At 43.9% G+C, this 14,773-nt stretch overlaps 1 protein-coding gene across 23 annotated transcripts in view; it reads right to left on the bottom strand.

The window, feature by feature from the left end:
• Positions 1-6: 6 nt before the first annotated feature.
• Positions 7-14,773, bottom strand: part of RUFY3 (RUN and FYVE domain containing 3) — a 59,045-nt gene continuing 44,278 nt past the window's right edge. For 10 of the 23 annotated variants that reach the window (XM_068941285.1, XM_068941265.1, XM_009687266.2 and 7 more), the window contains 4 exons: positions 11,889-12,008; positions 8,970-9,075; positions 7,006-7,085; positions 7-2,654 (listed from right to left, as the gene is read on the bottom strand). In XM_068941285.1, coding sequence (XP_068797386.1) covers positions 2,354-2,654; positions 7,006-7,085; positions 8,970-9,075; positions 11,889-12,008 — 607 coding nt within the window. In that variant the 3' untranslated portion in view covers positions 7-2,353. Of the gene's footprint in view, positions 2,655-4,427; positions 4,503-5,606; positions 5,635-7,005; positions 7,086-8,969; positions 9,076-11,888; positions 12,009-14,773 lie in introns of all 23 variants that reach the window. The other 13 variants (XM_068941280.1, XM_068941267.1, XM_068941283.1 and 10 more) reach the window with 6 other exon arrangements.

Here is a 14,773-nt window from a genome sequence, read left to right as displayed (position 1 = left end):
GCACGATAACGGATGATAAATTTTATTATGGGCAGAACAAAATGAACACGAGAAAACTGCCTTCCGCTCTCCCCGGTCCAAGTGTTCCAGGTGTGACCCCAAAAATCTAGCGTTGCAAGCAGTACCTGAGCAAACATGCCTTGAACATTCGCAGCATCACAAAGTGTAATATGCAGTACGTACTTTGAAGTAGAGAGGTTCACTGACATCTACTGTAACAGGAAAGAGGCAAGCCCTGACACAGACAGTTGGCAGCAAACACTCTCTCGCGCTGACCTTTCTAAATGTCAATTAGCAGTACAGCAGCCAGGGCTGTATCTGGAAGGCTCTTCAGGCACCTCCCTGAAGGGCTGCTTGTTCACAGAGATCGCATGCAACTTAGAAGGAAGGACCTGCTAAAGAACTGTCCGGCTTTAGTAAATGAAGACAGACAGTCACAGCCTTCACCTCAAGCAAGCAGAGCAGCGGTTGCTGCTTTTGAGACAGTCAGAAGCAGCATACAGGTCACTAATAAGCTGGTGCATCAAAGCTGCAAAATTGCATGGACGTACCAGCATTAAAGTTCTTGACAGTAAGTGCCGGGTTTCCAGTTTAATCTTCCAGCACTAAAATTGCTTAGATCAGAATTTACGGGGGAGAGAAGTCGCACTGGTTTTTGGACGCAGCAATTTAAAATCCCCATAAATGTGTACAATATGTACACAAAGTTAATATTTGTTACCAATAAATTCAGCCTCTTCTCCATTCATCCATGATATCGCCCCCCCACCCCCCCCTTCAAAGCACTGTTTGCCTGCACTTGAATTCCAGGATTTTTACATTTTAAAACTACTTACCATTTCTAGGCTACTTTTAAGAGACAGCAGCAAGAAAATCCAGGCAGTAACTACCACCATAGGGGGGGGAAAAAAGGAGCAAAACATGGAAAAGAATTGCAAGTTCCCCCCCTGTGAAATGCTCCCTCTACAGGGCAATAAGAGGAGGACGGGAGCTTGTGTGGCTGAAAATGCCAAGTCCAGCAGGGAACTAGAAGAAACTAGCTCCTGGCACAAACTCTAGCCTCACACACAGTAAGTAACAGCTCTGACAAGCTTTTTAATGAAGCTCCAGCCAGTCTAATGACTAGAAAAATCCCTTTCAAGGAATTAAACCACTGCCGCCTAACACAATTTGTACAAAACCAAATGACTAACTGCCACTTCATATATATAAATACATCAGTTTTCTATGGATTACAAAACATTCTGTGGTCTTGAAGACTGAAGTAGGCTTCCAGTATAAAGCGGAGCAAATAAACTCTGACCCGCTACATACTTTATGATTATGAGGAAGCCACCACTTTTTGGGGCAAAACACAATTCCTTGAGATAACAGCAACAAAAAAATGATATAGCATGAACTGTAAAACCTCTTTAAACTGTGTTTGAGATTAGAATTTCTAGTAGGTGAAGAGCATTCAGACTTCATCCCTGCTTCCCTACTCTAACATAATATAGTGAAATGCCAGGTATATTATAACCACTTTTTCACATGCCCAAGGGGGAGAGGTGCCCAGACACAGCCCTAAACATTCTGTGGAGTTAGTGATCAGTACTGGGTATCTAAGTACTTGGAAATCAAATTCCTCCAGTTACTACATCAAGATAGAAAGTTCAGTTGCAGCCCTTAGGTTTGATCACCATTTTGTGGTCATCAAGTCACAGTGAATGTCTCTGACTGGAAGGTCAGAGATGTCTTAAGGCACTTCCATGCCTGCTGTGATGATCAAATCAGTGCAGGTCAGTTTTCACATCATGCACGCCTCAAAAAAGACCCTAACCACCACCTCCCAGACCCCTAAAATACAGAACTTTCACAGTTTTGTTTTGTTTTTTGGATTTTTGATATTGATGTGCATAGCAAGCCCGTGGCCAGAGAACTGAACTAAACAAATTCAGGTAGAAAGTGTTTGTTGGCATACTATCTGGGCTTCTTACACCTGGCACTGAAGTAGCACAGTTGAGCCAGATTGTCAAAAAGCAGCAGGAAAAAGGGAAATGGTATTTCAAGTGCAGCCATACACGAGGACTAAAAACGCTCCCATTTTGCTTTCAGAGAACCTTTGCTTAACAGCAGCATGCCTTCAAGCAACACACCTGAGGAAGAGAACTTTCCTGACTTGTACCCACAGACACACGCACGCACACACTCGACTCTCTTTGGGGCTGCCTGGTCTCACTGCTTCCTGAATTTGCCTGGGCACACTCTAGGGCTACTTACTTTCTGTGCAACTCCCAAAGCGGTTCTCCCCAGCACAAGCTGAGGTCTGAGAGCAAGTAGATTTTTCAACTAGGAAGGCTCCAAGTGTTCATTTTTAGTCACTAGACACTGTAAACACTATAAAGCAGCCTCCTCCTCTGACCTCCACAAAACACAGGCCAGTGTTTTCTCTGCAAATTCCCCTTTGACGACTCCAGAGATGAACAACAGCTACAGCAATTTTTTGGTCACCGTCGCCTGCAGCGCGCATCCTACAAGGGGCTGGTCGAATACTGCTGGATGAGTTGCTCGTGACACGGGTTGCAGACACGCTCAGGGTTAATGCTAGACGGGAGGGGCAGTTCATGGGCTGAACAGGCTTCACAGAAGATACCGCTGCAGTTCTTGCAGATGTTCTGAAAGGGAGGAAGAGGGCAGAAAAATTAAAGGGGATGCCCAAGACAAAACACACACACAAACAATACAAAGAAACTTGATTTTGTCTTATTAACATTCAGTTAATCCAAATCTTCTACTGGACTGGAGAAAGATGCTCAAAAGTTTCACTCTTGCCCCCTCTGAAGACTAAGTTTGCTCCTTCGCTCAGGGACCAGGCTATGGCAAAGCTTTTTACACCGGAGAAGGGTAGGTGAAGACTTGTAGTAAAGTTACCAACACTTAACCATTCAAATTTTAATCGACTCAGTCTAGTTACAACTTAGAGCTAGAGCGTTTTGTCACAGCAGATGCACATGTATATTTGTCAGCCATATAAACATACTGGCATGGCAGGTCTTACTTTAGATGTACATATAAACATGCACGCGCATTTGGAAATCTATCAAAGGCGGGTATAAAACTGGCATTTGCACCACTATTATCTGATGCGTTTTCTGAACACGAACGGGGAAGACTACAAATCCTATGCCGAGTTCCCATGCACTTAACAGAAGTTCCGAGGGTGACTAAGTGGGGCAACGTGCCACCCCCTCACCACCTTTTTTTCTGAGCATCATCATACTGCAGCATTTGGGAGGGAAGGGCCGGGTCCTGAACGTAACCAGGAAGGCCATCTGCGCAGGCGATGCACAGCGGGCTGCCTCGGGAGCCCTTGTTTTCCCTGGCAAAAATCACTCGTCACTGGACGCGCTTCGGCGAGAGGCAGAACTGCCAACGCAGCGGGAGCTGGGAGTCCCTGCCTTGGAGCAGGGCAAGCCCCCACCTGCCAGTTGCCAGGAGCGTGCACCCGTGCGAGGCTCAAAGCTTCTCGGTCCTGCTGCCCTCAGATCCGTAACCTCACTGCGCTCCCAGTCCCTGCCAGCCCCCTCCAAGTTTAGGCAAAAAAGTGTCCCCAGGACCTATCTGGAGCCAAGGTACAGGCTGATCTCTACTGATCCACCAGGTCCAAGGGTCAGAGTACTGGCCGCCTTGTGCCAGAGGAGCCGGTATCACTGGTGCCGCCTGCAAGGACCGCTCCCCTCCTCCTGCCCGCCTGTTGTCAGGGCTCCCAGTGAGACCCTTCTGGTTCAGGTCTTGGCACATAACCTGGAGGAAAACGCACCCACACTACGCTTTCTAGTGTAGTTAACCCTAGAGTAATTGCCGCAGCGTGACCAGAACAGCTGCTGCACTCACAGCGGTTTTATCAGCACCTTGGCTAAATGCTGAGGCGTTTTTGTGAAAACTGCTCCGGCTGCTCGGTGCCCGGGGAAGAGCGCTGGGAGGAAGGCAGCGCAGCCGCTGAACACCCTGTCTGTAACTCTTCCAGTGAGGACACAAAGAGGGGCTTAGCCACAAACAAGGGTAAAATGAACGTGACTTTTGTGAAAAAGGAGCAAGGCAAGAGAAAAAGCCAAAATGGTTAAAGTGGAGAAATAACAGGTTTTAGCACCCTCCTGTTCTCACTTCTGATTGACTCCAAACAAAACCACCTAGCTAAAAACAGCAGGGAGGAAGCTGGAAAGGGGAAGGAAAAGCAAAACACCGAACAGGCTCGGGGACCTTCAAGTCTCCACTGTTCCTGAGGTTTGTCTTAACAGTAAAGCGAGCATCAGAAAAGGGGCAGTTTCTTTATCTCAAGTCACTAGGAGATGACTTGCGCTATTTGTCATCTTTTTCAAAATGAAAATCAGAGGAAATGCCTACATTCACCACACGCCTGAGATGACAACACAAGCCTTAAGAGTCACCTTTTTTTTGCTTCGGCTGCTTTCTTCCTGGCAGAGTTGGCAGAGCTGGGCATTTCCAGGTCCTGACATCTGCTCCTAAACCCAGGACAAAAGCAGAGACATTGAGCTGTGTTTTACGTGCCTTCTTTACATGGCACCTATATTACGGCTCTGCAGCCAATCCTCATCTCACAGCTGGGCAGTCATTTCACATCCTTGTGTTTTTAACCCTTCTTCCTTTGCAACGCACCACACAACCCACAGGAGCAACATGCATTTGCAGGAACATTTACAGTTGCACTGGCTACACCATGTGCTACAATCAGAAGAGTGACTACAGCAGCGGTATTACCTTCTGCTCTCTCTCTGTTCCTGTCTCTTATTAAGTCAAATTTTAAGTGACCAAAATCAAGTACAAGACGTGAGCTCTGCAGAGCATCTCTGGCACGGGAAGAGAGCCGGACGCCTCGACAGCAGCAGGCAGAGCAGCCCACTCCCCCAAGGGTCAGGGCAGAGCAGGAAGCAAAGCACGGCTGCGTGAACCAACAACGACGCAGCTTTATTTTCAGGCGTAGACAGTGGCTGTTTTTCCCAGCAACAAGGGGAAAAACAAAACATTTTTTTTCACCATGAACAAGAACTGACAGCTGCAGAAATCGCCAATGGACCCAATGGGAGCGTCACAGCATCCTATGCACAGTCAGTGGCAGTTCACCAGGCACCCAGGGGAGAAAGACTGGACTCTGGTAAAGTTTGAATCTTACCTCTCGCCTGCACAGCGACTAGTGAAACCCTAGTGCAGCCCAAGGAGGCTAAAACACTGCCATTTTAACTGTATTTTTACTTCCATTGTTCTTTTTAGAGGCTACAACCCAAAAAAGATGTGGGGCAAAGGAATGATAAAGAGGATGAATATTTGTTTAGAACAAACACACAAAAAACCAGCAGTTGTGCTGAGGAGGCAAAACGAACTCGCGTAGGTGCAGCACTGCCAACTAAACACTTTTCTATTAAGATAAGCGATGCTTTTCCTCCCAAGGAGGATTACTGCTAAGGACTCTACAGACAAATCCTCGTGATAGCAAAACCTAAAGGATAAACTTCAGGGCACACGGGCCAAGGAAGGTGCTGCACTAATCTGTAAGCTCCCTCCATACGCTTGCCCTTCAGCATTTCAAAGCAAGGAAACATATCACCAACCTGCTCTTCCTGTATGCCACTCTGCAACCTACAAGAGAAGAACACCATCACTTGGAGTGACTGCTCCAGCCACCACTCCATTGAAGAAATCGTCTGGAGTATCAGAAGATTTCCTCAGCCCATTTTTTGAATTCTACCCATACTGATTTTTGTTTCTTCAAAACCATGCTGCCAACTCTGCTGGCACACTAGAGAGGAAACGTCCATAAGCTTCATCAGACAGCAAAGCAGAGGTGTATGTAGCGTGCTATACAATAAATGTTATCAGCTTAGACGTGTAGCACTCACAGTTGAAGGGGAAGAGCAGGAGAAAAACTTGTGAAATGATGGCAGAAGAGCAGAAAAAAAGAAGCAAGAGTATGGGGAAAACATTTAGAGGGTACATGCACAATTCTAAACTTTTTAGCTTTATACAAGTGGCTGCAAAGTATTTATCCCCTAGATCTTCTGTGAACAGGCAATGATAACCTTAAGTTATGAAACCTTCCAAATAAATCTGCAGACAGAAACATATAATGCTTCTGCAGTCAAGGTGAAACAGGGAGGGGAAAAAGCATCAAAGGCCTGGAAGACATTTAATATCCAGTAAAGCAGATTTGATTTGAGCTTATGCTATTTTTAAGACAACACATTGCTGATTACCTTTAAATTGGTATTCAGCACGCCATGCCACAGCATTGCGTTTCTTCCACTGACATTCAGAGTACTTCAAATGTTCCTCACCATCTCTGAGCAAAGTCCTCATTACAGAGCTGTTCCCTATAGTTTTTAGAACATCTTTCCACACTAAAAACAGATCTTAAACTTAGCTTTCAAAGTCTGAAGATACCTTATGACACATATTCTTTTCCGCAAAATTCAGTTTAGAAACATACTACCTGAACTATGTTTTTTTACACAATCCCATTCTTGACATGTCATTTCAAGTAGTTCCTCCTCCTCCTCAGCCTTTATTCTTGTCCAGAAGCCACTATGTATTATTCTCCACCACCCTACTCTCAACTGTCAACAACCCTTCCCCTGTACCCTACTGACAGAAGGCATCTTCTTTGAATGGTAGTATCAAAGGTCCAGCCAGGTTTGATTTGTGAATCTTCATTAGACAAGAAAAAATAGGAAAGCCCCTAGATTTACACAGAAACAAATTCAGAGGTCAAAAGACAGAGCTCTTCTGCTCCAGAAACCTTGAGGGCAAGCAGTAGACCCTGCTTCTTCCCTTAGAGAGCTACAAAGACACAGCAAAGAGGCCTCGACATTGGGCACAAAGCTGAAAATCTTTCTTAGACAGGAGAAAAATCACTATTCTAAACTTCTCAACCAGCAGCAAAGAAATTAGAGAAGGGCGAGCAGGACGTAGAAAAAGACAGAAGGGAAAAATGAGGTATCTCTTCTTCCATACTTGTGTGGCAGGATACTGTTTTCCTCTCTTGGTAGTTGTTTCTGTTTAGCATTTTCTTCCTGCATTTTGAGCTTCCCATCCTGCCAAAAGGAAACATTTACCAGTCAGTCAAACTATACGAACAGACTCCAGTTTCATCTCCGTCATGCTGCTCACAGTGCAGAGGGAAACATCCCAATATTTAGTGAATACTCATCTCATTGGCCCTCCTTGGCACGGAGGCTTATTTGGACACGCGAAAGCATATGAGCACCAACGCACCCCCAGGAGCAGGCTGCTTGCTCGCCTTTTGCTGTGAACAAAACTACTGAGGGACATACGGAAGTTGGTTTCACATTTTGGAGATGGAATCTTAGAAACATCCTATGGTCTCCTTTTTCTAAGGAAGGGGAAACTTAATGGTCACTTTTTTTTTTTTTTCTCCTCAGCAAAAGCCGAAAAGGTAAACTGGCTTAACAGGCTTTTTAAAAAACTTAGTGAGACAAATCCTCTCAGCTAGAAAAAGAAATACATTCTCCTCTCCTGCTCCCCCGATAAGAACTGGGCCATAGCCCAAGCCATACACATAACACTGCTTTGTAACACGACTATGTCAAAAACAGCCTCCTGCCTGCATGGTAAGCCCTGACAGAGCCTCCCATGCATGCAAGTACTGCTCTGAACTTGTGATTATGACTTCAGTCGAACCCGTAAATCTCTGCGAATGCAAACGTCCTCGAGACCAAAACTCGAGGCAAAAGAGAAATCCGTTCTAAACCATTTTTCTCCATATTGGCCCTTTGTTCCTAGCGGGAGCGCTCGCTCTTACAGCGGCGCTCGCCTACTGAGTAAAGGAGGATAAACCCTGAAGTATCTGCTTCTCACATCCAATGACACGCTGGCACAGTCAGTGAAGAAAAGCAACTATTGTGCCTTCTAATCAATTTTTGTTTAGAAGATCAGACTACTCAGGTTTTTTACTGGTCAACTGCATCGCATATGGATCCCGATACCGTCTGTTGAATTATAGCTGTTCTGCTGCAATAAACATGGCATTTTTGATAAATGAGTCAGAATCGGGATGCATTAAGCAACTAAACAGAAATTATCGGTGATACTGTTTTTAAAAAAAAAAAAAAAAAAAAAAAAGGGTGCTGAACCATTCAAGCAGCTTTCCACACGAAGCCAAGCGTGACAGAAGCAGCCCAGGGCAGCCCAGTGAAGTTAAGTCACAAGCGCAGCAACGCACGTGGGAATTTTTGAAACAACGTCTATTACTTCGCTGCCCTCGTATTTATGAGTTTTGCTCTCAGAAATAGCTGTTTTACTGCCGCTTCCCACCAAAAGAACCTGTTTCATTTCACAGAAAAAGCCAAAGAGCAAATTTTCACTTTCAAAGCCAATTTTACTTCTAAAAAGGGAGTTTCACTTGAGGACAATCAGTTTTACTCTTGAGAGAAACACTGCATTATGCTTTAAAAACGCTGAATTCACCAATGCTGAAAGAACACTGAAAACGATCTGTGGTGCCCTCAAAAGATAACTGCTTGCTGAGGAGTTTTACTATTTAACTGTTCCAGGAGATCAGTGTTAACATGATGTTTAAGAAAAAAAAGGGGGGGGGGGGGAGCACAAGTTTACTTTTCATCAGATGTAACAAGTACAGCATCTCTCCTGCCACATCACACTTAGTTTTATTAAACTAGCACAAGAAAAATACTGCCACGAAGCTGCAAGCTACCCAGACTGGAAGAGGAAACCCATGTTCTGCAGTTGAGTGTATTGCTCTAAATATTTTTGTGGGGCTCAGTCAAATAAAATGCCTATTTAGGGTGTGCATGAACTAAACCAGAAATGTTTCAAAGCTCATCTTGGTGCTGCACTTTAACAAAACATATCCATTGCTTAATAAAACCCAAGAAAAGAGACCAAGCAAAATCAAACTATACTTAAATACAAGCAAAGGCAACAAAAACTCATATTACCACTCTTGACCAATTCTTCGGGCAGCCTTTTTTGTTTTCCTGGCTACTCTGGTGACTGTGCGACCATCTGTCTCTTTCCCGCTTCAGTTCTAGTTCAAGCTGGCTCCTGTAATATTGAGGTGGAATTGTGAATAAAGGCTACACTTTTACTCCGATCAACAAAGAGCCTACGTTATATGAACTATTTAACTCTTTCCTCATGCCAAAGGGATTGAGCCCCAATTAAGGAGCTAAAAGCTGCCTCCTAACCTGTTAAACCACAATATGCTGGGATGCAGAATTTAAAAATTCCTAGTCTAGGAGAAATTCCTAGTCTAGGAATTCCTAGTCACAATTTCACGAGGGATACAGCTGTCCACTAAGTCTGCGGGCCCTTGGAAATGACCTAGATATTCACTGACTATAGTCGTGTTAATTGGTGCCCTTTCAAAAAGGCATTCCCTGACAGGTAAACTGCTACAAGACTGGCTGGGAAACCAAAGGCAACAGCCTCAACCATTTCTCAAAGCTATCCGCTCAGGGAGAAAAATCTTCCCCCAGAGCTGCTGCAATTCTTCTGACAGCTCGCCTGAAAGCTGGGCCCGGTTCTGGGAGAGCAACTGAGGGCTCAGACCGAGGGTCCTCACCAGGAGCACCCTGCAGCCTGCGCTGCTGTTCAGGCTGGGCGAGCGATGGGACGCGAGCAGGTGAGCACCGGGGCTTTGAATAGGAGAGGCAAGCCCAGCGGGCCGGCAACACAACGCATGTGCTGCTTTATGGCTTGCAGTCAACACACTGCTCTAGGCTAATCTGCAAGGAAGAGGTGCCCCTTTGAGACTGCTACGTAGCCAGGGCACCGATCCACAGAGGCACGGCTGCCGAGGCTTTTGGGGCAGTCCCACGTGGAGCGTGCGGTGGTAAATCAAGCTGGAGGAAACAAAGACATGGCTGAGGGCCACATATTCATATTTGGGAGACAAACGGATCAGCAGGTCAAGGACAGACGAGCAAGCGCATCTGAAGTCCCTGACACAGTCTGAGGCAGGCCTAAGGGAAGCACGACTCAAAACCTAGCTAGGGACTGCAGACCCTTAACTCAGGACGTACGGTCTTGAGCCACGGCAGCTCACTCCCTGACAGAAGGCTGGGAGCAAACTAGCCGCAGTTTGACACCAGCAAGCTCAGCAGCTCCGCGACTGTCGCCTGCCAAGGCACAAGAGCAACAACGCTCTAGAGCGCACGCACAGGCAGGGACTGAAGGGCCAGAAAACCTATTTTTGAATTCTTTACAAGTGGACAGAAACATGGTAGGCTCCAAAATCAAAAGCTACAGACTGAAAAATCAGCTTATAAACGTAGGGGCGAGACTTGTACTGTAAAAGGTCTAGAATCTTCCTTTCATTCAAAAAAATCATTATCCATTATTATCCTCATTAGTGTCAATAGCTCTCTGACAGTTTTTTTAAAATAAAGTGTTAATAAAGTGACTATAGGCTCATTAATTAGATAGCCCAGGTGAAGTGAGGAAAGCTGTGGAAACTTGGATCCAGAAATTAACCTGGATCACGTGTGCATTCAAAAACAAACTAGGCAGGAAAATCTTATTTAAAACTTGATAGAAAAAACACATACAAAAAACCATTTCCTCTTAAAGCAACACAATTCAAGTTAGCCTGCTCACCGCCCACGGCAGTATCTCTAATACCTCCCTGTTTCAGAAACCTCGGGTAAGAAAAGCAGTACAGCTCCTGGAAAGGAGGCTCACTCATTTTCATACTGCCACCTTGATCTAGCATGAGTGAAAAAGGAATGAGTGAAAGCCAAACCAATGCAAAACACATACTCATCTGCAAGTGTGCTCCCCAGACAGTTGCACTAATTCAGCTAAACTGACTTAGTGCAAGATGCATATGCAGAGAAGACACTTCCCTTTTATATCTGGTAAAACTAAGCTCATCCAATTCCATACTTTTAGGTCCAATTTAACATAACTGAAGGTTACTTTTTCACATGTGGACATGCAAAACAGCAAGCTTGTAGAAACACGTACGTATACGCCATCCATGCGCATACCTGGAACCTGACACAAATTTCTGATAAAAACTATTTAGCAGCTTTGTGGGTAGCCTCTCCTACTCTTTCTCTTTTAAGTATCTGCCACAAGGAGATAAGGAGAGGAGGAAGGGGGAAAAAAAAAAAAAAACAAACTGCGCCAGGAGGGGGGAAAAAAGATGCATTCAGCAATGCTTTCATACAATTCATCCTAGTGACCTTGCTACAAAACAGAGGGATGCGTCATGTCTGCAGAACGAGAGATGCTCTTCTATTTTAAGATAAGAGGATTTCTATTTTCCTGATGTTGGTAAACTGATGACACTGCAGGGGAAAATTTGATAGCTCTTGCTAAGTTTTCTAACGTTTGGCTTCCAACTTTTCAGTTGTTTGCCAGCAAAACAGAAATTGGTTTTGACTAGAAAAGACACAGTGCTGTTTGTCAGGCTGACAATCAGCCTCGCTCCAAAACTCCTGCGTGCTCCTATAACAGCGTTGGCTCCAGGCAAAGACTTAGCTGGTATATCACTGCTTGCTGATGAACGAAAGGCAAATTGTTTGCTTTTACTATTTGCTTCAGAGCCTAAATTATGCTATTAGGGCAAAAAGCCCGGTGTACAGCTAGACTTCGGAGAGGTCTACGTTGCAGTCAAAGGCCTGTCTGCTCTTTTGAGACGCCCGTCCAACGAATTTCCGTTGCCTAGAGCAAGCTAACCTGCAACACAGACCTCAGCGCAAGCCAACGATCTGCTGAGCTTCCCAGACAGGCTTGGCAGCTTGTTTCTCTCCCTCCTCCAACCCCTTCCTACTTTTGGGATTGTCCTGCCAGTTTTATATGACACATAAGAAGAACAGCCCCGCAAACAGATTAGAAAAGGATCTCTTCACCGCTGCCTGGAGAGCTCTTCCACTTCTAGCTGCAGGCTGTTGATTTTGTCCCCAAATTCCTGCTTGAAGAGACGGTTGTCCTGCTCAGCCAACTGACGGTCCTTCTCTGCCTGTCGCAATCTGGATTTGAGCCACATGAACTTGTGATAAAAAACAAAACCATGGTGGGGAGGAAGACCGAGTTTAAACAACAAATAAAAAAACCCAGTGAAAAGGAAAAGCCAAAAAAAAGGGGATGGTAAAAACAATGGGAAGGAGAAAAATATTCTAAAGAAAAGTAAAATGCAGGTGAACCAGGCAGAAGCTCTGATTTTCAATGTTTTTTATTCTATTACTACAGTTTACAGCCATTAGATGAAAAACATAAAACATCACTTCTATCCAAATTCAAAGCAAACCTCAAGTACACAGAATTTTAAGTCAAATTTGATTTTAATGTACGTTACATTTCAGCTTTACACATGTAACTGGAACTCGCAACATAGGTTAGCTATTATATTTAGAATTAGTGCATTTTCCTGGTCTCTTCCACAGACTATCGCATTGGATCAAGTGCCCGGGCATTAGCATACCAAAGCATCTCTGCTTTGGACGCGACATCAGAAACTGCCAGATACTTAACTCTTATCTTATTTTAGAATTGCCGTGACAGCAAACAAAACCAGCCCAAACCACCATTTCTACAAATGAAATCTGAGGAAGGGCAGGGGAGTTAACTGTCCTAACTAGCTATTTGGATACCTTGATGAAAGCTTTCATCTTTTTCAGGAAGTTAAAATGCATTTATAGTAAAAGATTACCGAAGATTAAGTTTATACTTTCAAACATGCGACTTGGAGATCACTGAAAGACTCAAATGCAGTCTCCCAAGTCTGCTTGTGCAGGAGTCAATTAGACAAGCTAAGCAGTGATACACGCTTGGGTATAGGAGGACTAGGCTGATTTTTACATGTACCTAAATGAGAATTCAATACGTTTTTTCTTCCCCAGTTGCATTACAGTCACGTTTGCCTCCCAGCACCCCAGAGAGCACTCTTTGATAGGACAAAGGAGGAGCTGGCCTCTAAGAATGTTTACGAGCACCTCATCAGAGCAAAAAGACCCTTATTCAACACAGGAAAAAAAAACCAAATATCATTTTGTTGAAGCAAAATATTTCTAGGAGCAGTTATAACCTAAAGCCTGTGAGGGGCCAGCACGGTGAACTCTTGCGGCCACTGGGAAGAAGATATTCATTTACAATAGTTCAAGCTACGGTTATTTGAAGTTTTGCACTGGGGTGTTAAGTTGACGATGATTTTTCCTATTCAGAGCTTTTTCCAAGCTTTAGCTGTTCTTTCAGTAGCAAATTCCGTATTTGTATCAAGCAACAGAAACTTAGAAACAAATGTAACAAGTATAATAGCAAAAGGCAACTCTTCCCCTTAAACCACTAACTACTCAGACAAGGAATGGTCAAGTACCAAATTACTGGTCCCACTCCCCACCACTGCACTTTTTTTTTTTTCTTTTCCTTTTTTTTTTTTTTTTTAAACACTAGAGTATAAAGATCAGAATATTTTTGTAAAATGCGTAACTTCCCTTTCTAGGAAGAGGAAAGACCTATCAAAACACCTCTCCTCATCTTCCTTCAGTCAGGAAGAACTGCAACGTATTTCTAGAGGGATTCATGGCAGAGGTAGAAGGCAATGCAAAGAGAAGGAGGTTTTCACTGAACTTACCACTCTATCATATTACTCTAAGACACCTAGCCACTAATTCTGGACACATGAAGTTTAAAGGAATAAGGATAATTTCCCCACCATCCCACCAAGTCACTAAGGCAAAATCGTTGCAAGCAGTCTTGGTTAAAAGAAGGCTGGCTGGTCTTCACCTGACGAGCTACCGAGAGGCGCCCATTTGTCTTTGACTTGGGGGTAAACCCACAGAACAGAAGTGAATGGGTAACAGTTTGGGGTACGCACACAACTACTTTCAACAACTTCCAGGGATGCATTTTCTCGTCTACTTCACAAAAAGGGTAACACAGATAACTAGTTGGCTTTCCAGAGCTGGCCAATCAGATATTGGCTTGAACAACGCATCTAGTATCCATAAATGTCGAAGACTTGTGCTGCTGTATACAGTATGCATCACAGGGATGTACAGAGCCACTTATCTCCCATTCCTTACGCTTTTCTGATGTGTTTATTGGCCAGCTCATTGATAGTTTAACAGTTTAAATGGCAAAGTTAGGGATTTTTATACCCAATTCTAAATCTCTGAAGAAAAACTCACTGATTTTAAAAATTCAGCAAATTTCAAATCAACTTTAGGAGACAATTAACATTTAAACAGTAATTCTCAAGTTCTTCCCTCATAAATGAGTTCTGATGTCAGAGCTGTGAGGCGACCAGACATAAAAATGCCTAATGATGCTTCTGGATCAGTTTGTTTGCTGCACTATTTAAGGTTTTTGCCTGTTTCACCAAATCCTTTTCACTGTACGATTAAGTCAGAATGAGGACGATGAGGAAATGAAAAAAGAAAGAACAGCGAGAGAAAAAGAGCAAATCGATCAGCTGAACAGGTATCATAATACGATTTAAAATACAAAGTTTCTTCAAACAAAATGACTTATTTGGTAAGGAATCATTCAGAACACAATCCCTAAGATGAAATAACTAGTTTAGTGCATTCAACTATTCATTACCTATATCTCAGAAAAAAAATACGTTACTGAGACCTAAGCGTTCCTCCTGATTTTGCTTGGAGCTAGCACTATAGTCCCATTTCCAGACAATTAAGTTCTGAACCTTACGCCAAATAACTGCAAGGCTCGGATTCAAGAACAAGAAAAAAAAAAAAAGGAAAAAAAGGAACACTGCTGCCTCTCAAATCAATTT

This window comes from Struthio camelus, chromosome 4 (assembly GCF_040807025.1).
Source record: "Struthio camelus isolate bStrCam1 chromosome 4, bStrCam1.hap1, whole genome shotgun sequence".
Taxonomy (NCBI): domain Eukaryota; kingdom Metazoa; phylum Chordata; class Aves; order Struthioniformes; family Struthionidae; genus Struthio; species Struthio camelus.
Note: the sequence above shows the minus strand (reverse complement) of the source record. Positions and strands in the feature narration are given on the sequence as shown.